A 21,489-nucleotide genomic window follows, 5' to 3' on the forward strand; every position below is an offset into this window, starting at 1 on the left:
TGTAGTCAGAAATCAAACTCCTGAAGGTTTTTTTTTAAATAATAAAATTAACTTGCATAGGTTTTATCAAAATGATCAATCACTATACAAAACTACCCCATGAGATACGCCTCCATGTTTGTCCAAGTATAAATTCACACGGATTTAGTAGACACTTAAGATACTGCATGATTCTACTTCTGTCTACTATAATTTGCATGAAGTGGAAAGGGGTTGAAGTTAGTGGAGTACACAACAGAAATGAAATATAATTGATCAAAACAACAAATTTGTCTTTAATACAATGTCTGGTTGTGACACAATAAATTGACCCATGTACTAAGCACAAACCTGCCATGATGGGTTAGTATAATCATCAGTAGACAGTAAAAGGGTTTTAATGGGGGGAAATGTTTTGAAGTGACCACTAGATGTCACAAACGAGCCAGAAAAGAATTAAAGAGCCGTAAGATCGCAAATAGCCTGGTAAAAGCCTTGTTCTACTAACGTCACAGCTAGGGCATTTCTTGAGCGTGTCTCCCAACGATATCCATGTGACCCATCATTTGGTTTGACGGAGTGGCCGAGCATGATTGCATAGCAAGCAGCACGGGTGTAGCCAGCTAATCCATGTCACAGATGAAGACAGCTACTGGAAATGAAAAGGTATTTTTTTTCCCAAAACAAATTTTCCGGCGTAATATTAGGCCTAGCGGATCAGCGTTATACAGTTGGCTTGTGTGTGTACCTTTGACGTTAACCCGTTTCATGGCGTTTTGTAATGTTAGATGAAGTTACTGTTATCGTCGCGCATTTCTCTTGGGCTGTGAATTTGAACAACTGAGAAACGAAGACTAACGTTAGTTAAATATTAATTGTTTGAGTCTCACATCGTCAATTAATACGGATGTTAAGTGTCGTATCCCTGTGTTTACTCTTTAGTAGCCTACTGATAATCAGTATGGTGTGCCAGCTAACGTTAGCTTGCAAGCATAGTTGGGAAACCATTGCCCAGCTGATGTTGGAAGCTAAGGTTACACATCTTCTGTTTGGGTACTTTAGCTGGGTTGTCAACGACATTGACCGGGCCACTAGCTATATTTAGTACTCGAGGTTTGATGCTGGCAACACAAATAGCCAGACCTGGATAAAATAATCAAAGGTTGGTGTCAATCCATAAGCGTTAAGCTCAGTCAAGCTTAAACGTTGACCCAAAGCTCAATATTCGAAAGGTTGCCAAGTGACAGCGATGTTAAGTGGCTAAGTTTGGTCTTCGGGCCGTTAATTATACAATATATACCGGTAACGTAAGGAATTAAATAACTAGTAGTGTTGTCAACTGGGAGCTGTCTTTGAAGCTGGCGCAAGGGTGTGTAGGAGATGTTAACGAACGATAGGCCGGGCTATGATTTAAGGCCAGTTAGCCTTATCTAAGAATGTGAAAATTGTTGAGCGTACGTTGTCACCATTTGAGGTGTAGAAGCTAATTCAGATAGTTCTATGATGACCGAGGGAGTGATGCAAGATCCCATTGCTTGATAAATCATTAATGGCCTCCTCCAACCCCTCTGATATAAGGCGTCTAGAGGAGGCTAGTTTATGGATGCTGGACATAGTAGCATTGCATTTAGGGGGGTAAAACACTTGCTCTAGTTACGTTAACGTTACGTGTTTTTCTTACCTTTTTCTTTCTACTGTAAGTGTAACTTAGTCCCAATGGCTAACTAACCAACTGTTTGCATATAAAATAACCTAACGTTACCGTCAGAGCTTGTAAGGCAATTGTTTGCGTGGGGTACGCACGACTGGCGATGCAAGACTATGCCTATCCCTTAATCTGTCTGTTTTAAAGGCCATGAACTTGCTGTTCTTGGGATTTTACTACAGTGCCTAGCTGCACCGGTGTATTTAGCGTTGTTATCAGTGGAAGCTTCCTGGTAACAGGGGCGCGAGCGTAACCAGGGGATATTCTCTGAGTTTACGCACGCCTGCGTCCGGTGAATGAAGTCATCACTGGCTTGTGCCATTTGTTTAGTTTCACACCCTTTCCCAAAACTCTCGATAAGAGTAGATTCAGAATTTCTCTGGTGATAGACTTTTAGTTGTGGTTACCCATGAACTCAAACCTGCTGCCTTTATCCTAAGGGACAAGACTGAAAGTGTGTACTTTAGAACACAGAACTTTAGAACCTAGAAACGATCCATTTTTATGTGTGGGCCTTTTTAGCAGCCTACAGTTCAAGGCATATGCATATGCATAGGTCCAATATTCAGCGAGATACGCCTGCGTTACTGTTGGACTCTCAAACCAGCTGTGTATGGTGGTTGATCTCTGATGTCACAGCAGTTGTCATACGACATAGTATTGTGGGCAAGTCCCAGAACATAGACAGACCGATTCTTCTTTTCTTCTATTCTTCTTCTTTTCTTCAGACTTCAATATTCTTCTTTTTTGACTTTTTTTCTGTTAATGATAAAATGTGCTATAGGGCCTTACAGAAGGTCCATACTGTGGCCTAGTTTAATTCTGGTGTCCTAAAAGGGTTTTTATTGTGATTGATTAACTTATTGTTGTGTCCACCGTTCAATGACTGTCCCCAACTGTGTTTGTGAACGAGAGAGATTGAAATGTGTGTGTGTGCGCTTGTGTGTGTCAGGGAAAGGGTAACTCTACAAGTTCTGCTATGCAAAGATGGATACAGAATGCCTCCTTGTACACTTGGTTGTAGTAGAACCAAGCAGTGTGATTTATGATGACAATGATTGAATCGGATGGGCCTTGGGGAGCTTTTGAGAATTCAAGAATGAGTGGTGGATTTTTAAGGTGGGAAAGTTTGGGTGGGCGTCAATGTTGGTGTCAATTTCTTTATATAGCCTATCACTTATATTTAACGATAGTTGACCAAAGTGCTACACATTAAGACAATCAAAAGGGGTGCATAAAGGGTTTGTGCTATTAGGCCATCATCAGTGTGCGTTTAGATATGACCTGTTTGGAATGCTCGTTTGAGAATGAAGTGACGGTGCCTTTTTAAAGTGGGACTGTTTGGGTTGGTGCATAAAGAGTTTGTGCTATTAGGCCATCATTTGCTAGCATTTCGATATTACTGTTTCGTGTATGCATGCCGTTGATTTGTCTTTGTTAGATCAATCTTTTCGCTTTGACAGTGAGTTCACAGGGAGGCCTACCAGCATGCCTGTTCCTGCACTTTGAAGTCAGCATTGTGAGAAGGCGGGGTGTGGTGGCGTATCCATATCAGTTCATACGGGCACTTTCGTTATCAGTCTACGGCAGATCAAAATGATTTCATTTCCTGGCAATATTACCTCATTGTGTGACTCTGTCTCTAGCTGACTCATGATTTTGTGTCTGTGTGTCTGTCTGTCTGTCTTATTTTGGGATGCTTGCTGATGTCTGATCTGCTTTGTCTTGCAGGTTTACCTATCATGGACACAAATATGATGCCGAAGTTCTCCTCGAAAGACGAAGAAATTGAGTACTGGAAGGCGTTGTCGCTGAAGTACAAAAATAGGTAGGTGACAGACCGTGTCGTGCTCGATGGACGAAAAAAACTCTCCTCCCTGTTCCGCTCTCTGTTAAGTCTGTGTCCTCAAAAGCCACTGTTGGCTGGCATAATGTCAGCATGACCGGTCGTATTAACCAAGGAGTGGCATTGAGGGAGAACTCCAACAATGCAGCACAACTGGTCTGAAGCATCATATAATACCTCTTCACGGTCCCCTTTGGCAGTATTTTTTTTTTTTTTAAACTGTCCCTTTCCTTTAGCAAGTTCAATGCCTCATATCCGTTTTCCACTCTGTGAAAGAGAGGTTTTGAGGTGGTGTTGATTGGGAAAGTGTCCTCAACTGAGCCCAACTTAAGTTACAATTTCGATTCAGTTCACTGTTAATAGCTTTGGCTAACTTTCATCGGTTTGTAAAGAGACGCTTTTTTTTTTTTTCGAACCTTCTGCTGGGACTTGGTTGTTACGCAATAGCAGTTTTCAGTGCCCAAGGCAGGCCTGGTTGGATGATGAGGAGAGATGTGGTTTTTGTTGGTACTGCAATGTAATGAGCTGACGGTCTAGTCAGTCTGTCTCTCCATCTCACTTTCTGTAATCTCCACCCTGGCATCACGCCTGCTTCTGTTTTGCATGCGGTCTTAAACTCTGGGTCCAAGGGCCTGCTGGTAGCCTATCACGTAACACAAAAAAGCCGCAGATAAGATCAGGGGGGATATCACACACACACACACACACACACACACACACAAAAGCTACACTGCAGTAAATAGGCTTAGCGGTTAGGCCTATGCCCTGGTTATGTAAAGTTTACTGGACTTGTCAACACTTGCTACTTTTCTCTTTGACGAGTTCATACTGTATTACTATATTATTGTATTTGTTGATTCACAAACTATGTTTTGGTTATACAACACAGATACTGTAAAGTCATTCAAGGCATTTTTTTTTCTTACAAAAAATATAGTCAACTCCTGTTTTTTGATTGGCGTTATATGCACATGGTCATCCTTCAGGACAGGAATTTTATTTATAAATTTGAGATTGGAGTCACTAAAGGACAAATAATGGTAAATGAACTGCATTTATACAGCATATGTTCATATTCATACCCCCAGAGTGTAGCACTGTAGGTTTATCTATCTATTTATTTATTTTTTTATTTTATTTTATTTTTTTTTCTCTTTCTTTGTACCAACAGTACTCGGTGACGTCGAGAAACACACACACACTCGTACACATTCATAAAATGTGTTTGTCACAGCGGGACTTCAGTCCTCTTACAGGGGTGACAATCACACACACACATTCCCAGGACATCCTCTAGCTGCTGAGGGCAGAGGTCAGGGTGTTTGTCCAGTGAATGAATGAGGTGATGCGGCTGTATCCAAACGCGCCCCCTCCCGAGTGCTCTCTCTCTCTCTCTCTCTCTCTCTCTCTCTCTCTCTCTCTCTCTCTCTCTCTCTCTCTCTCTCTCTCTCTCTCTCTCTCTCTCTCTCTCTCTCTCTCTCTCTCTCTCTCTCTCTCTCCCTGCCCCTGCTGGCCTCCTTCCCTTCTTCAGCTATTCTCCACTTCCTGCCGGGCTGTTGTGGGACTTCCTGGCTCCAGACCGGACCCTGAACCCGAGTCCTGGCTCCGTCCCCACCGCTCACATGATGACCATTGCGTGACCCGGACGGCGAGGCCGTTTATAGATCCGTATCCCTACAGGGGGTGGCGGTGGGGTAGACTGGTTGCGTAATCTCTAGTGCCATGTGTCTGCCCCCCTTCAAGGGTTCACACCCCGACTCGGTCAACAGGGGCAGAACACGCTGTAAGCAACCAGTTATTTATACACACACACACACACACACACACTTCCTTTGGTCTGTATTGTGTTCCTGCCCGAAACAGAAATAAGAGGTGATGTATCTGTAAATCAGTGAATGACCTTGTGTATGACCGGGTGTAGTAGAGCTGTCTGTTTGTGCAGTTCAGTTGGCATCGTTGTTCTTTGTCGAATGGCCTTCGATGATCCCAGATCTGCGTTATTTCAGTAGACACACACTAGTCACAGACTCTAGAAATAGCCTGCACTGGAGGAAGTTATTCATCTCTGATGCCATGCTGCAGGGGTCCACAGCTGATATGTTGATGTACTCATAGTGTCCCCTAGAAATGACTGGACAAACATAAAGATAAGGATGTCCCATAGCAACGAGTGGACAAACAAAAGTATAAGGATGTCCCTATCTCTGTTTGTTTGTGTCTCTTCACTTGTTTGTGAGGCTCAATGTATGTGATTGACGTCAACAACAGTACAGGATTTGTGGCAGCAGATCATTCAGCACATTTCCAGTTATTTTTATGGTTCTCGGATTCGGCCTTAAAAATAGGATTCATGACTCTGGAACTCCCATTAGGACTAATCTAATATCCCTGTAGGCAGTTCCTGTTTCGTCAGCTAGAGTCCTCTTCTTCCATCCAACTCCTGGAGTGGCGTGGGGGCAGTGTAATTGAAGGGGTGGGGGGGGGGGTTAGGATTTTTCGGGGGGGATTCTGCCTGACCGCGGGTGAACTAAATAATCAAATCTTCACTAAAATGTATAGTATAACTTACAATATAACATACATGTGTTTGTAAATTTGTACAAATGTGAAATACAAAATACCATAAATAGAATAGACTGTTGTTGTTGTTTAATAGCATGTTATAATATAATTTATAATAAATAAATAGAATGGACTGTTGTTTAATAGCATCTTTTTTACTTTAAACACATTCTCTCTTGTGAACAACTGCATTCATTTATGTATGTGTAGATATAAGCTATTTATTTATTGATGTGTGTAGCGCACTAAAATGTCGTTATGACTTTTCTTATAAATAAATAACATGGGCACAGTTATGTTGTGTCTTTTAAAGCCAAACGGGTCGGTCTTGCATAATGGGATGTCTGCTCTCCATGGTGATGCACCAGAGAGGGTTAAAGAGCTCTATCTTGCTAGTAATCAAGGATCTTTGGATGTACTGTGAGGGCATTGAAGTCATGGCCTTGCATTTTCTAAGGCATAGCAAGACACCACAAGCCTCCTGTAGGTTAGGCCAATGGATGTCTGAATCATAACTCAATAATAACACTAAGGACAGATGTAGGACTTTTGTTTTGTTTGTTTGTTTGTTTGTTTGTTTGTTTACTTATCTATTCAAAAAAGATGGTGCATTTATTTGTACATTATTGCAGTGCTTCCATGTGCCATTTTCTCTCATGGGCCAGCAATTTTTTTTTTTTTTTTTGTTATTATTTTCTTATATATATTTATTTATTTATTTATTTATTTATTTATTTATTTTAACCACAAGCTCCACGACCCACCCAGAATTGTTCTGCGACCCACTTTTGGGTCCCGACTCACCAGTTAGGACACACTGCATTATTGGATCGCCATAACCATGTTATTTATGTTACCGGTAACTTGGGCTGTAGGCTTTAGTGATGTTCTTCAGTAGCAGATTATTGGATTGATGAAATAATTGATTGATCAGATTAGACCTGTTGTATTAATCTGTAATCTAACTCCATAATCCATAACTGTCCCCCTCCACAGCTACCAGGAGGCCCAGGAGGAGCTGTTGCAGCAGATTATTGGATTGATGAATTAATTGATTGATCAGATTAGGCCTGTTGTATTAATATATAATCTAACTCCATAATCAAATCTGTCCCCCTCCACAGCTACCAGGAGGCCCAGGAGGAGCTGTTGGAGTTCCAGGAAGGCAGCAGGGAGCTGGAGGCGGAGCTGGAGACCCAGCTTGGCCAGGCTGAGAATCGCATGAGGGACCTGCAGGCCGACAACGAGCGCCTGCACAACGAGGTCGAGTCCCTCAAGGTATTAGTTTATTTATCTATTGATTTATTTATTTGTGTTTCTCATCAAACACACAGGGGCGCTTGACAAAGGGGCTACAGTTGAAAATGGAATGTTTGCACAGAATAGTTGAACTTGATCAATTCAAAGTAGCCACGTTCGTGCTTGAAACCCCCGCCTCCCTTTAAGGAATTTGAACGCACCACCTCGGATTAAAGCGTCATGGTGGTAATTGCTGATGCTGATTATTTTTCTCCACGTGTTCCCTAGAGGGAGCGTATCTCCAGTCCAGACAGAGAGAGCCTTGGGACCTGGGGCACCACATCCACCAGCAGTGCAGTTCTAGTGTTCACGTCAATGTTTAAATGGAAAGTGGGACAACCCGAGCATGCAGGGCGAGGTGATTAACCCGGTAGCAACCAGACAGGCCAGGGCTAAATGTGCAAACTCCATATTCATGAGTAGGGGCTATTATGTTCCCGTTGAGAAGTAGACCAGCTGGGCTTTTGTGCTGTAGCATTAATTCACCAGTAGCTCTATTATGTTGTGAGCCTATAGACGATTAACTCCGCCTAGCCAGACTGGGGAGGTCTATATCTTGGTGCACCGTATTTACGATTGGAATTATAATGCACAGTTGTAGTCTGCAGAACAGAATATTTAACTCTGTGTACTGCGCTAGCTGAATCTCTGTGCTGGAGGGACATATTCATGACTAGTCCTGTAACGTTGACATTAATTTGAAAATAGGACAACCATAGCCTAGCCGGGCTGTCTGGATTTATATGCTTGGAGGTGGAATCCACCATGGTCTAGTAGGCCTATGTCCAAACTGTGAGGACCTGCACCGCAGACGCTGCAGACATTGTTCACTACATTTAGAATGCGGCGTACACAGCAGGAAATGGCAAGTGGTTGAAGAAGAATCATGTTTCAAAAAGACTGTAGGTGGAAGATTAATCCAACTCCCAGATGTAGAGGCATATATTCATAAATCCTATTAATAACAGTAGCAGCTGGCTGCCTCGGACTGTAGAATGAGTTACTACTACAGGCGTCTGTGGAGACGGGTCGGTTCAAATAAAGCAAAGGCCCTATATGCTTGAGCCGTGCAGTGCAGAGCGCAGAGCGCAGAGCCAATTCATGCCCATGGGAGCATGTCATGGAGTGCTATGCAGCTGTGAGCATTACCCCTGGTTTTCGGGGGGAGTCCCGGCCCGGTTGGTCCAGGCCTCCCTCGTTCATTACGAGCCGTAGGAGACAGGACGGCAGAGTCAGCAGTGTGGCTCACAAGCAAACTCCTGCAGGAGCCCCGCTGGGAGATAGATGGGACCGGAGCTCAGAGTCTCTGCAGAAAGTCTGGGGCGAGGGTGAAATGGCTGGGGGAGTGTCTCTCTCTCTTTCTCTCTCTCTCTTTCTCTCTCTCTCTTTCTCTCTCTTTCTTTCTTTCTCTCTCTCTCTCTTTCTCTTTCTCTTCTCTTCTGCATGGAATTATTGATTGGGAATGAGTTTAGGAGTTCAAATCTCAAACGGCTCAACATTCACTAAACAATTGGTAAAGTAAGTCTCCAGCGTAGCCGTGCCAGGGCCTTGTTCTCCCCCCTCCTCTGTTTAGCCCACGCCACGGAGGGCCCCATTAATCTAATGCATAATGCATGCAGACTTCTCTCTTAATTACCTCAGTGCCCTCCACATGCACAACTCTGGTGTCCTGCTCCACTGAAGCCGCTTTCCGCACTCCTGTGCTCAATCAAGGCAGGACCAGCTGCAGGACCAGAGTAGCAGGACTAGCAGCAGGACCGGTAGCAGGGCTAGTAGCACATGTGTCTCTGCAGTGCTCTCCTGTAGTTTGATTTTTCTTCACCCTTGTTTTGATGTATGAGTAACAGGCACGTCTGGTTGCCAGGGAGATTTGAGTCTTGTTAAGTCAGTGGTTTTATTGATTTGGGAGTGGGCGAAGATGAGAGAGATGAGAGAGAGCAAAAGTAAGTGTGTCTGTGTGTCTGTGTCTGTGTCTGTGTATGTGTGTGTGTGTGTGTGTGTGTGTGTGTGTGTGTGTGTGTGTCTGTGTGTGTGTGTGTGAGATGTAGGTGAAGTCTAAAGACTGAAAAGAATGGTTCAGCTATTCATCTGGATTCCGTGCTAAAGATATGGGTCACTGGTTGCCACGGAGTGTGCACAGGAGCACCCTGAAAAATAGATGATGCCAAGTGGGTTAGTTTGGTTCGTGTGCATGGAGGCCTAATTGTGCATGGGAGTATGACGTCAATGTGTACTCCTCTGGGTTTCCAGCTCTCTGTGTCAAGCCATGTACATGTGGGAGAATGTGCATATGGTGTGTGTGTGTGTGTGTATGAATAATGCTGTGTGTGATTTGTTGAAGACTTGAGAGAGGGCCCTCAAGAGTCTTTCACCTTTCACAACCAGTGTTTCTGGTTATGTTTCTATGTCTGCTCTACTCTCCTTTTAATCTCTCTCTCTCTCTCTCTCTCTCTCTCTCTCTCTCTCTCTCTCTCTCTCTCTCTCTCTCTCTCTCTCTCTCTCTCATTAGGAGAAACTGGAGCATCACTATGCTCAGAGCTATAAGCAGATCTCCATGCTGGAGGATGACCTGGGCCAGACCAGGAGCATCAAGGAGCAGCTGCACAAATACGTCAGGGAGCTGGAGCAGGCCAACGATGACCTGGAGCGGGCCAAGAGGTCAGCGCTTGTCCAGTCCGCAATTGCACTCAAAAGTGTTACTTTACATTTCCATTTAGGCATTTGTAATTGTAATTTTATTTATTTGAACAGGGACGGTGCACAAAAAAACATTAATAGATGTCTCGTGCCGGGTTGTAGCAAATTGCTAGTTTCCGCCCGTAGTCCCTGTAGCTGGCGCTTCTATAGACCCTTTTAACAAGAAAAAACAAAAACAATGCTTGAACATTCTATTTGGGCCCCAATCTACTTCCTCTGCATTAAGATAACATATGGAATGTTAAAACGGAAGCCTTGTGGGAACAACTATGATGCTGATAGAGGAACTCTCTTGAAACGGTCAATAATCTACACACTTCGAAAGTTTGTTTAGATCCAGTGATTCTGCCGTCATGGAAACGCAACGTCATACTTCGGTACTCTATTCAAAGTGACTTCAAGGTACAATGGAGGTCCAATAAAGGTACAGTGTGACTAGGATATTGGTAGTGCAGTAGTAAGTACCACTCGCATAGAATAGAATACCAGTTGGAGCGAGGTCAGGGGGAGGGAGATGAGGGATAGTGTGTTTGTGATGCTTTAGAAGATGGAAACTCAGAGAGAGGGGGAAAAAGGGTTCAGGTTCAGTTTTTGTGTTAGTTAAAAATAAATAAATAAAAGGACAGTATTGATGTTTGTCAAGTCAATGGTTGCCCCCAGAGAGCCAAGAGGTTTTGATCAATTCAGATGAAACTCTGCGTATTCGTTTGTATGTCAGCAGTACCAAAAAAATGGGACCCCGTCAATAATGACACAGAGAAAGCCAACATGTTTGGTTCCTTACTGAAGACTGCTTTAGGCTTGGCACTCAACTAAAAACACTCGGTGTTGGTTGCATCCCAAGCAGGAGGTGTGGTCCTAGCCATCCAAGTGTGATTTAAATGCATTGCATTGTGCAGCCTCAAGTGCCTTTTATCACCCACCTATTCATATGCAAAGCCACCATGCCTGCAGCCTGCGAGGTTGTAAACGGTTATGGCAGCTATCTTACAAATGCAGAGACATAATGTCGTGGGGCACCAGATAAGGCAAAACGGGGACAACTGAATTCATACAGAGCTCCTCTGTCTTTGTGTAGTTAAGAGCAGACGTGTCCAAGTGGACAGAGGTGGATTCACAGCACACCAATTTTCAGTGGCTTGCACGACGCAAGAAGGGTATGGGCCGTGGCACCCAGCGAAGCGCAGTCTGCAGCTCTTGTGGTGTACTGTAAATCATAGCAAAGTGTTTGGGCCATTCACTCAACCCAGCACAACATTTACATTTGCATTGATTAATTTGGCAGACATTTTTATCCAAAGCGACTTACATATGTCAACTACATTACAAGGGCCATTCTCCCAAGAGCTACTCAAGGTTCACAACGGTGGAAGCCGGGAATTGAACCCACACATTTTCAGGCTACTGAATTCTATCCCAACTCCTTAGCCACTCTGCTACCACCACCCAAACCCAGCACAACACGCATCTTTGGTCCATTCGCACAACCCAGCACAACCTAGCAGCACATGCCACTTCCTATCTGTAGGCAATTTAGTTTGTATTGTTTCTGTCGGTTTTGACTCCTAGAACTAGTAGAGAAAACATTGACGTGTGTGTGTGTGTGTGTGTGTTTCTCCTTCAGGGCTACGATTGTGTCCCTGGAGGACTTTGAGCAGCGTCTGAACCAGGCCATTGAGAGGAACGCGTTTCTGGAGAGCGAGCTGGATGAGAAGGAGTCACTCCTCGTGTCCGTGCAGAGACTGAAGGATGAAGCCAGAGGTGCTTATCCATTCCCTCTCTCTTTATTCCATTCTTTCTTTGTCTGTCTTTTTTTCTCTTTGTCTCCTCATCTACCTCCCTTCCTCATCTCTCTCTCTCTCTCTCTCTCTCTCTCTCTCTCTCTCTCAAGATGCTAGGTTGCTGTAGAGATAGTATTTGTGGAAAATGAACAGCGATTATCTGTGGACCACCATGTTTGGATAACACAGTGTTGTTCCCAGATGGTCGTTGGGGTTTGGGTTTCTGGGTGCCTGAAACTGCAGCTATAGCTTCAGAAGGGAACCAGCCCTCAGATGGCTTGGAGAATAGACCTCTGAAGTTCGCCTAAAAGGACTCAAAGCTGCCATTTTTGTCCATATAAGGAGATCCAGGATCTCCTTATATGGACAAAAATGGCAGCTTTGAGTCCTTTTAGGCGAACTTCAGAAATGTAAGGAGATCCAGGATCTCCTTATATGGGCAAAGATGGCGGCTTTGGGTCCTTTTTGTAGGCGAACTTCAGAGGTCTATAGGTTTCTGCCTCGTGACTCGAGATATAGAGCTGTACCTCCCAGTGGCAGGATTCACTGGAAGTGGACCTGGGCAGACACCTGGGCAACCGAATTTAGCCCTGTTTCACTCGCTCCAGAGTCAGACAGCCTTTAGAATCCGGAATTGAGTTCCTGTCCGATCCATCGTCATTTGTCATTGCAATTTGAGCAGGGTCACGACATTCAATGATGATGAGAATGATTTTTCTTTTTAATCACGCCATCCTCAGGGGGAACCCTTGTTGTTTTTATCGTGGCTTGTCCAGTTAGTACCCCTGAGCTATGCGGCCTTGCCCCCATCTGACCCCTTATTCACTCCCACCCCCTCAGGGCTTGGGTGTTCTTTTTGGGGTTCTGTTATTTATTTATTATTATTTGTTTTTAAATTATTTAATGTTTTTATTAATATTTTTAAGTATTTTTTTAATTTTGGTTTTGGAGTGGCTCTAAAATGCTGCATGCTGCCCTAGTGTCACCTTGACGCTGTTGAGCTCAGAAGTGTTCTGTGCTCTCTGCTCAGGTCAGCAAAAATGTAACGGTGATCTAAGCAAGCGATCACCTTGCCATTCTAGTCATGACACTGGAGTGTATTGTCTTACATTAATGATCGCACGTCTATTTCCGCAGTCATAATGACAATCTAAGGGCTACTTAGCAGGCCAGCCTGCATGAATATAGCCTGTAGCTGGGAATGTCTGTGGACAAGCAGTTGCTAATGTGGTCCTGTTAGGGTTTCCTCACAGAGCTGTGTGGTGAGGAGTAAATGCATTTGACTTCTGTGCATCAATTTACAGTGTGTGTGTGTGTGTGTGCGTGTGTGTGCGCGTGCATACCTGTGTGTGTGTGCGCGTGCGCGTGTGCGTGCATACCTGTGTGTGTGTGTGTGTGTGTGTGTGTGTGTGTGTGTGTGTCAGACCTGAGGCAGGAGTTGGCAGTGAAGGAGCGGCAGACGGACGTCAGCAGGATGTCAGCGCCCAGCTCGCCCACGCTGGACAACGACAAGATGGACTCTGCCGTCCAGGCCTCACTCTCCCTTCCTGCCACGCCGCTCGCCAAGAGCTTAGACAACGCCTTCGCCAACCCGAAAGGTCTGTCCCATCATAGTCCAGCTTTGGCGTCGGACAGCTTAGAGCTGCCGTCTCTGTTAAGTGGCTCTGTCTTTAGTGTCTATCTCTCCATGACTGTCCCCTTTATGCTGACACTGTCCTTTTCTTACACACACACACACACCCTGTTTCTCTCTCTAATCTCTCCTACTCCTCAGTGTCTGCCTCTTTTATCTCTTACATAACCTACAAATTCAAAGCAGCACATGTAAATGCGTTGCTTTGAAATGCCCTCACTGTCTGTGCGCCCTAATGGAATTTTTTCTTTCTCTCTCTCTCTCTCTCTCTCTCTCTCTCTCTCTCTCTCTCTCTCTCTCTCTCTCTCTCTCTCTCTCTCTCTCTCTCTCTCTCTCTCTCTCTCTCTCTCTCTCTCTCTCTCGTTCTCTCGTTCGTGTGCCCTCAGTGTTGTCCAATGGCTGTAGTAACAGCTCAGCCCTTACGCCGTCCGCCAGAATCACGGCCCTCAACATCGTGGGTGACCTCCTGCGGAAGGTTGGGGTGAGTGTGTGTGTGGGGGAGGGTCTCACTCACCTCATCTGTTCAGTTCATGAAAATACTCCTCCATTATTTTGTATTGGGACACCAGTGTACCAACTTTAGGCAGACTCACACAGGGCTGATGCATTGGGACCAAATATCAATTCCGGGTTAAGTGCCATGCTCAAGGGTACAACGGTGTTGGGAATTGAACCCACGATTTTAGTGCCACTGCCCAGGGCCTGTATTCCCTAAAAAGCTTAAGGCTGACCGAGAGTGCCGGTCAAAACTTTAGGACTCCTTATTTTTGTTGACATGCAAGTCTTCCTCATCAGATATCTCACTAGAAGAGCAGAGGAACGTTTGCTTGGTCAGCAGTGGCCATCCACCCCTACCGTACCTGCAGTCTCCTGTCGGTCACTCCTTCTGTACTGATGGACTTTTCTCTGTTTTCCAGGCTCTGGAGTCCAAGCTCGCCGCTTGTCGGAATTTTGCCAAAGACCAGGCGGCCAGGAAGAACTACACCACCAACAGCAACGGGAACCTGGTCAACGGCGACCTCACAAAGTTCTCGCACGCGCTCCACACGTCGTACTTCGACAAAGCGTGAGTCTTCGTCTTCCGCCGCCCGCTTTAACACACACACACACACACACACACACACACACACACACACACAGACAGATTTATACACATTTATTAATTTAGCAGACTCTTTTATCCAAAGTGACTTACAGAATGAAGAATAACATTCAGGCTACAGTGCAGAGGAGACCTTAGCTAAGAATTACTACTGCATCAGTCAATGCTATTACTAGAGGATAGGAATGCACACATTATAAGCACTAGTCAACGTGTGCTAGAAGTGGTGAAGGAAAATCGCACCACCTCCAACACCACCACTCCTGAACAGGGGTGCGTTTCCCAAAAGCATAGTTGCTAACCTGTTAGCAACTTAGTTGGTTGGCAATGGGAAATTGCATTGCAACCAACAAAGTTGCTAACTTAGTTTGAAACTATGGTTTTGGGAAATGCCCACCCCTGGGCAGTCAAACTACGCCTTTTAAAGCTACACCTCCCTCCAGTCTAGGTGCAGAGACAGCTGCAGGCCTCTTCAAGCATTTAGTGAATGTACATCACCCTTCTACTGAACCATACATACTGCCACCTCAGGCAGGCAGCTTGGTCCTAAAGAAGCTGCAGTGTTTTGAAAATGACACATAGCAGATTGTCGCGCTAGTATGTAGTAGGGCCTACAAATAAAAAAAATAAATAAAAAAAAACAGTGTTGTTGGAAGAAGCCCTAACCAGCAGGACCGATGTGTAGAATATCATTGAGGTGGTGGTTTAAAAAAAAAAAGGGAACCCTCTGAGACCCTGTGTGTGTGTGTTTTTTTTTCCCCAGCAGAAGAGAGAGGGTCATTTTCCCTGCATTGCTCTGGGGTAATGACCGCCCATCGGGCACATGCATGTGGTTGTTTTTGAGCTAACTGCGCTGCATAGACGATGGGTTCAACCCGGCAGGGGCTACTGTAGATAGCGGCCTCCCAACTAACATCACCGCGCTTGGTGGCACAACGGCTGGCTGTGCGGCTCTGCTGTGGAATCTGGGTTTTTTTCTCTTGCTCTCTAATTCTCATTAACCTCTTATATATAGTATATAGTATATAATAATGTAGTCATTTGATCACAAGGATCTCAAACTCTCCTTTAATATCTCTCTCTCTCTCTCTCTCTCTCTCTCTCTCCTCTCTCTCTCTCTCTCTCAAGATGCTAGGTTGCTGTAGAGATAGTATTTGTGGAAAATGAACAGCGATTATCTGTGGACCACCATGTTTGGATAACACAGTGTTGTTCCCAGATGGTCGTTGGGGTTTGGGTTTCTGGGTGCCTGAAACTGCAGCTATAGCTTCAGAAGGGAACCAGCCCTCAGATGGCTTGGAGAATAGACCTCTGAAGTTCGCCTAAAAGGACTCAAAGCTGCCATTTTTGTCCATATAAGGAGATCCAGGATCTCCTTATATGGGCAAAGATGGCGGCTTTGGGTCCTTTTTGTAGGCGAACTTCAGAGGTCTATAGGTTTCTGCCTCGTGACTCGAGATATAGAGCTGTACCTCCCAGTGGCAGGATTCACTGGAAGTGGACCTGGGCAGACACCTGGGCAACCGAATTTAGCCCTGTTTCACTCGCTCCAGAGTCAGACAGCCTTTAGAATCCGGAATTGAGTTCCTGTCCGATCCATCGTCATTTGTCATTGCAATTTGAGCAGGGTCACGACATTCAATGATTCCAAAAGACCTAACAGTCACTGTTCTCGGCGCTCCGGGCGGATCAGGTTGGATTCCTGGTTTGTCCGAAATTTGTGTCCGCAACTGACTGAATTGCGACTGAAATGGCGTAGTGTGACTTACCATGCCCTCCGCCACTGAGGGAGCGAGAGAGAGCGCACGGTGTCTGCCAGGCGGGCACAGTGGCAGAGAGGGGGTTGGTATTCAACCCTGCGCTCTTGGAAGTGGAACTCTTAACCTCCGGGGGGCGGGGGGGCAGGGCAGGACTGCTGAGTCCAGGCCACACTGGTGCCAGAGGACAGGAAATACTAATCTGCTAATTCAACTGCTGTGTCACAGTGATTGAACCCTTTAAACTTCTGCCCTCAACACACACACACACACACACAGACACACAGATTATGGAGAAGTGGGACAAGTGGTAGAATACAGTAATGGGAACTAGACAGTCTAACATGACTGAATGCAGAGATCACCGATGCAGTGTTTGGTGTTTGTTAATGTCAGTGTTGGACGTCACTGAAGTGAAATGAAATGTATTGATCGTTTATCCTCCCTGAAGTGTATTTTGTGATTGCTAAAATAATATAGTAACAGGTGTAAATATGCTGTATACATTTAGGTGAGGGAGATTCTGCTTCGTGTGTGTGTGTGTGTGTGTGTGTGTGGCATCAAAGACAGCTGGTTGCACGGGTTGGTCTTACAACTATTGACCAATGGAATGTTTGTGTGTGCTCACAAAGCGTCTGTCTGTCTGTCCCACATGCTTGAGATGATTTGGGCACCACCACGCCCTAGTTACTCCACTTCTGCACATAAACAGCCCCCACTGGCACTGAAGGGTTTGGGCTTGGGGTTTATTCAGCTACAGGGCATAGCTGGTCTGATTCTCTTCTCTTAATTACCTCTTTTTAATTATGAGGGCAAACACCATGGCACACAGACTCACACACACAGACACACACACACACAGATGCACACAGACACATTTGAATTTCTTGAATTTCCCCTGGGGATCAATAAAGTATCTATCTATCTATCTCTATCTCTATCTCTATCTATCTGTCTCTCTCTCTCTATCTATCTATCTCTCCCTCCTCTCTCTCTATCTATCTCTCTCTCTCTCTCTATCTATCTATCTATCTATCTATCTATCTACCTATCTCTCTCACACAGAGACACAATCACACGCACACACACACACTATCTTTCAGCTGCTGGTTTTAAAACGTGACTGTGTGGCTGTAGTGTGCACTACTAATGAAACATGACCCGCAGCACAGGCTGTGCCACTTCCATCTGTGTCAGGAAGAGTGAGGGCTTCATGATGGGCTTACTGAGGTCATTGGGCTGTTGTTGATGTTGGCTTTTTATTCACTGCTCTCTGACGATGCTAATTTCAATTTATGTTTGTGTGTGTTTGTGTGTGTAGCAGGACGGTAAATGGACTGGATCCTGGTGCCCTGACTGTTCTCTCCGCCCCAAATGCTTCATCGCCGTCTGCCCTAGTACCCCTCAGCGTGTGACACACACACACACACACACACACACACACTTATTCACCAAAAGCCCATGTGTACAGGCAAATCACATATGCTGTAGCTAACAGTGACACACTACACACCCTTCTGCTGGCAAATGCCGATCCACACCCACTTAGTAGTACTGTATCTTCCTTCTCCTTTGGCAGACCACACACACACACACACACACACACACACACATATATACAGTCTCTTCCCTGGGTCAAAAATGGGCTAGCGTGAGTTCATACACGTGGTCATCTGTACGTATGTGTACCTCTGTATGTATTGCTCTAGCAGTTTTCTATGTTATGTTTCAAAGTAATCTAAAGATATAAATGTACTCCTATAAAAATCTACACTTCATATGGGAGAGGGTGGGGGTGGGGGTGGGGGTGGGGGGTGGAGGAGAGAGAAACAGAATGGAGGATCCTTTAGTTCCTAAGTTTAAAATCACACACATTTTCCTACCGCCGAGGAGTGGTCAGCGGAGAGATAGAAACTGAGTGTGGAATGAAGACTAGAGTAGTGGCCATTGGGAAGTGAGGGTTGATGTTTAATGAAGGACGAAGCTGGTTGGCCAGTAAGACACGCCTAAGAGAATGATGCACTCTGGGTTATGAGGTCTACAGAGGCCCCAGAGGGACAAACCACACCAGTCACCACTTGATTATATATGGAGGATGAAGGAATTTGGAATCTGTCTATGGCATACATAGACCTTACTGATAAAAATGTAGCACATGTATGGTCTATGCACTATGGTCAAGCAACTCTATAAACAGTAATCTGCATTATGCTCTCATCGCAGTCGTCCATTTTAAATCTGCGGTGGTAGCTGGACTCTCCTGGCTTCTTGCTTCAGTCCCTCGGAGAATCAAACCTGTGTTTTTTAAATCTGTTTGTTTGTTTATGTTTTCTTTTTTTTGCCCACTTGAAAAAGGAAAATATAAATTGGCAGTGTATTTTTATTTTTATGTTTTTTTGCTGCCACACTTTGAAAGCATAGCAAGGGTAAGAAAAATAAAGAGATAACTGAATAACGGTTTGGTGTCTGTTCCAGACATTTCTACCAACCCCAGGTAGCAGCTTGATCTGTGGCCAGTACTCACTGTAACTCCAGTAGCTCTGTGATGATGATGATGGGGCTTTGATACGACGCTTATACCCAGTCTATCTGTTTCTCCCTGGTCAGCTTTTCTCATATGCATAATATGCCAGGCTTCTTGGTCCTTGAGTTCAATCGGGTGACTTTCTAAGCACTTCAGAGTGTGTTGTACACTGCACACATGCAAACACACCAACTGGTCAAGGTATGGTTTCCGCATCACCAGTTTATACATGACATTTTTAATTGTTTTAAAAATCGGATTATTATTTTTTTTTGTGACTAGTTTGTTTACATTTTATCGACGACCCATATAAATTGTGTTCCAGCACTTAACATATACTTTTAAAATGACTTTTACTATTGTCTGACTGTTTTTAGCAGACAGCTGATATCAGCTGTTTTGCGGTTTGTCATTTGTCATTGTATATATGTTTTTGTATTTGTAATTTATTTCTGTTTTATTTAAGCATGTGTACAGTTACCCCTTTATGAAGTGTTCTGAGATAATAAAGCTATTTTGACCATTGTTTCCCAATGTTCCTTTCTGTGTTACGTGTTGGAGTACATCAGGATATCAAGTACTTCTCAGCATCTTTTACTTCCATCAGGAACTTGCACAGATACATGTACGACACGTGAACTTGCACACTTACACAGTCATGCAAGTTACACATGTAACATGAGGTGCTGGGTATGCTGCGGCACCCCACTTGTGTAACAGTGCCCCCTGGTGGCCAATCACACTGACAGCCATTGTACATGTAAGCAGATATACTGTATTTGCTGTGAGACAGTCGGTCTGTTGCAGAAAGCCCCTCTAAGAAATTGGCCAAAATCAGTCTCTAAATATGTCATCTTAAAAATAACAAAATAAAAATAATAAACAGAATCTGAATTGAAACTCTTGCATTTCAAGAAGAGTAACTTTTTAGTCTTGGTCCAATCCTATGCCTAATTTTCATTTATGTGGGTGAAATTTGTTTCACAAACACATCCTGCATATTCAATGAAGCCTCATACAAGTAGAGATCTCCTGCTTTGTCTTGAAGTACACCTATAAACTGGGACGTTGTGAACAGAACTTAACCAAACTAATGAATGAAAAACTATTACTGGAATGTATTTGACAAAATATTGAAGTAGTTTGTTTAGGTCAAAACTTTAATTTCTTATAATAAAAATTAAATATAATCATATAATTAAACCCAGTGAGCTTTGTGGCTGCACATTTGTCATCTAGTATTCGTCTTACATTCATTCATCATATTTCACAAAGGCGATTTCCATGTCCCTTTCTCACCCTCACTCTCATAAGGCCAAACAAACAAGAAAACTTCATTTTCTCAGAATCACAGAGCACTGCAGCTGGGACATTATTATCAGAACCTGCTTAACAGAAAAGTAGGCTTATTATGATGTACTCTGGTGGCATGTCTGCACCTTGAGGTCCACGAAGGCCCTGAGCCCCTTGACAGCAACTGTGTCAGTGTATGGGTCCTGGATGCTAAAGACTACTCATCAGAGCATAACAAACATAGATCTGTTCTTTTTATGAAAATAAACTCTTGGCCTTTGCCCACACAAATCACCACCTCGCCATGTATTATTATTAACCTCCTGATAGTTGGCAGACTGGTAATGCAGTCTCTCGGGAGTTGAATCAAACCTCAATGACCTTCGTACACTGGCCTCTCGTTTGTCCTTTCACAGGCCACACACTCTTTTAACAGTCTCAAGGCCAGGCTAGAGGTGGTGTGTTAATACAATATATGATGTGTCTTTCAGTGTTCCTTTAATCCTTTTCTCCTGTGGTCTTCTTCTCGGCCAACTCCTCCATCTGCCGGTAGCGCCTTTCCAGCACCTCTTGGAGTTTGGCGTTGTTGCGAGCCCTCTCTTCAGCTCGGATGTTGGCCAGGTCTTCAAAGAACAGATGTCTGTATGGAGAAAGTGTAGTCCAGTGGAATTTTGTGTAATAATCATAGTATAATTTTAAATAAATTGTCCCCTGTCTGAACTGAACAAAAATAAAGCTGTTAAACAACTCCCTGAAAATAAATAGCAAAACTGTGCATTTCACTAAACATTTCTTACATTCCAACCATAACGTCCTGCTCTTTACAGCCATTGACAAGTAAAGGCACAAGTAAGATTTTAGACACACTGTGCAACAGTCACAGTATAACCAACAACATAGGAAAGAAGAAAGCTTCCACACCAAATGCTAAACAATTATAATTCATCTGAGGGAACTTAGGAAAGGGGTCGCATGCATGCATGCTTACCTATTGAAGAATGCTGTGGCTAGTCCTAAGAGTAATGTTCCAAACAAAATCGGTTTGGTGAGACGTTTTCCCTTTGATAACTGATGCTCCTTCATGTTATCAGTTGACGTGCAAAGTGTGGACACTGGACAACACTGAAATGCCTAGTTATGCTGAGATTGGCACCTGAAAACTGTCCCTGACCTCCAGTTTAGACATGAAGTAGAAACTGTACAACACGTACGCAACACTTCCGGCACCCCACGTTATGAAACAAAGCAGTTTCGCGTTATTGTATAATGTCGTTTGTTGCGTGTATTACAGCAAAAATAGTATTGTAAATA

At 44.2% G+C, this 21,489-nt stretch overlaps 2 protein-coding genes and 1 long non-coding RNA gene across 7 annotated transcripts in view; 1 reads left to right on the forward strand and 2 right to left on the reverse strand.

Annotated features, from left to right (window-relative positions):
• The window catches only part of grb7 (growth factor receptor bound protein 7), a 29,502-nt gene extending 26,957 nt beyond the window's left edge, over positions 1-2,545 (reverse strand). Inside the window, exon 1 of the mRNA XM_042082736.1 lies at positions 1,661-2,545. The gene's annotated coding sequence lies outside the window, so the exon portion shown is untranslated. The remainder of the gene's footprint in view (positions 1-1,660) is intronic.
• ndel1a (nudE neurodevelopment protein 1-like 1a) lies at positions 490-19,413 on the forward strand. Of its 5 annotated transcripts, none has more exons than XM_042082743.1 (10): positions 490-645; positions 3,416-3,512; positions 7,217-7,370; positions 9,901-10,049; positions 11,713-11,849; positions 13,294-13,467; positions 13,889-13,983; positions 14,420-14,568; positions 15,371-15,405; positions 17,683-19,413. In XM_042082743.1, the coding sequence occupies exons 2-10, from the start codon at positions 3,427-3,429 to the stop codon at positions 17,691-17,693; spliced, it is 990 nt and encodes a 329-aa protein (XP_041938677.1). In that variant the 5' UTR covers positions 490-645; positions 3,416-3,426; the 3' UTR covers positions 17,694-19,413. The 5 variants fall into 5 exon arrangements, with proteins under 5 accessions (XP_041938677.1, XP_041938678.1, XP_041938675.1 ...); XM_042082744.1 differs by having other exon boundaries at positions 17,686-19,413; XM_042082741.1 differs by lacking the exon at positions 15,371-15,405.
• Positions 19,331-21,468, reverse strand: LOC121700066. Its single transcript, XR_006027102.1, has 2 exons — positions 21,167-21,468; positions 19,331-20,818 (listed from the first exon to the last, which is right to left on the reverse strand). It is a non-coding gene; the product is annotated as an uncharacterized LOC121700066 (long non-coding RNA).
• Between the last annotated feature and the right edge of the window lie 21 nt (positions 21,469-21,489).

Source organism: Alosa sapidissima, chromosome 24, assembly GCF_018492685.1.
Source record: "Alosa sapidissima isolate fAloSap1 chromosome 24, fAloSap1.pri, whole genome shotgun sequence".
NCBI lineage: Eukaryota > Metazoa > Chordata > Actinopteri > Clupeiformes > Clupeidae > Alosa > Alosa sapidissima.

Bases quoted from the DNA above. Each gene is read 5' to 3' on its own strand.
- ndel1a (XM_042082740.1), top strand. From the start codon at position 3,427: ATGGACACAAATATGATGCCGAAGTTCTCCTCGAAAGACGAAGAAATT. The intron at 7,371-9,900 runs GTATTAGTTTAT...CTCTCTCATTAG, and splicing joins ACGAGGTCGAGTCCCTCAAG to GAGAAACTGGAGCATCACTA. The intron at 13,468-13,888 runs GTCTGTCCCATC...GTGTGCCCTCAG, and splicing joins CGCCTTCGCCAACCCGAAAG to TGTTGTCCAATGGCTGTAGT.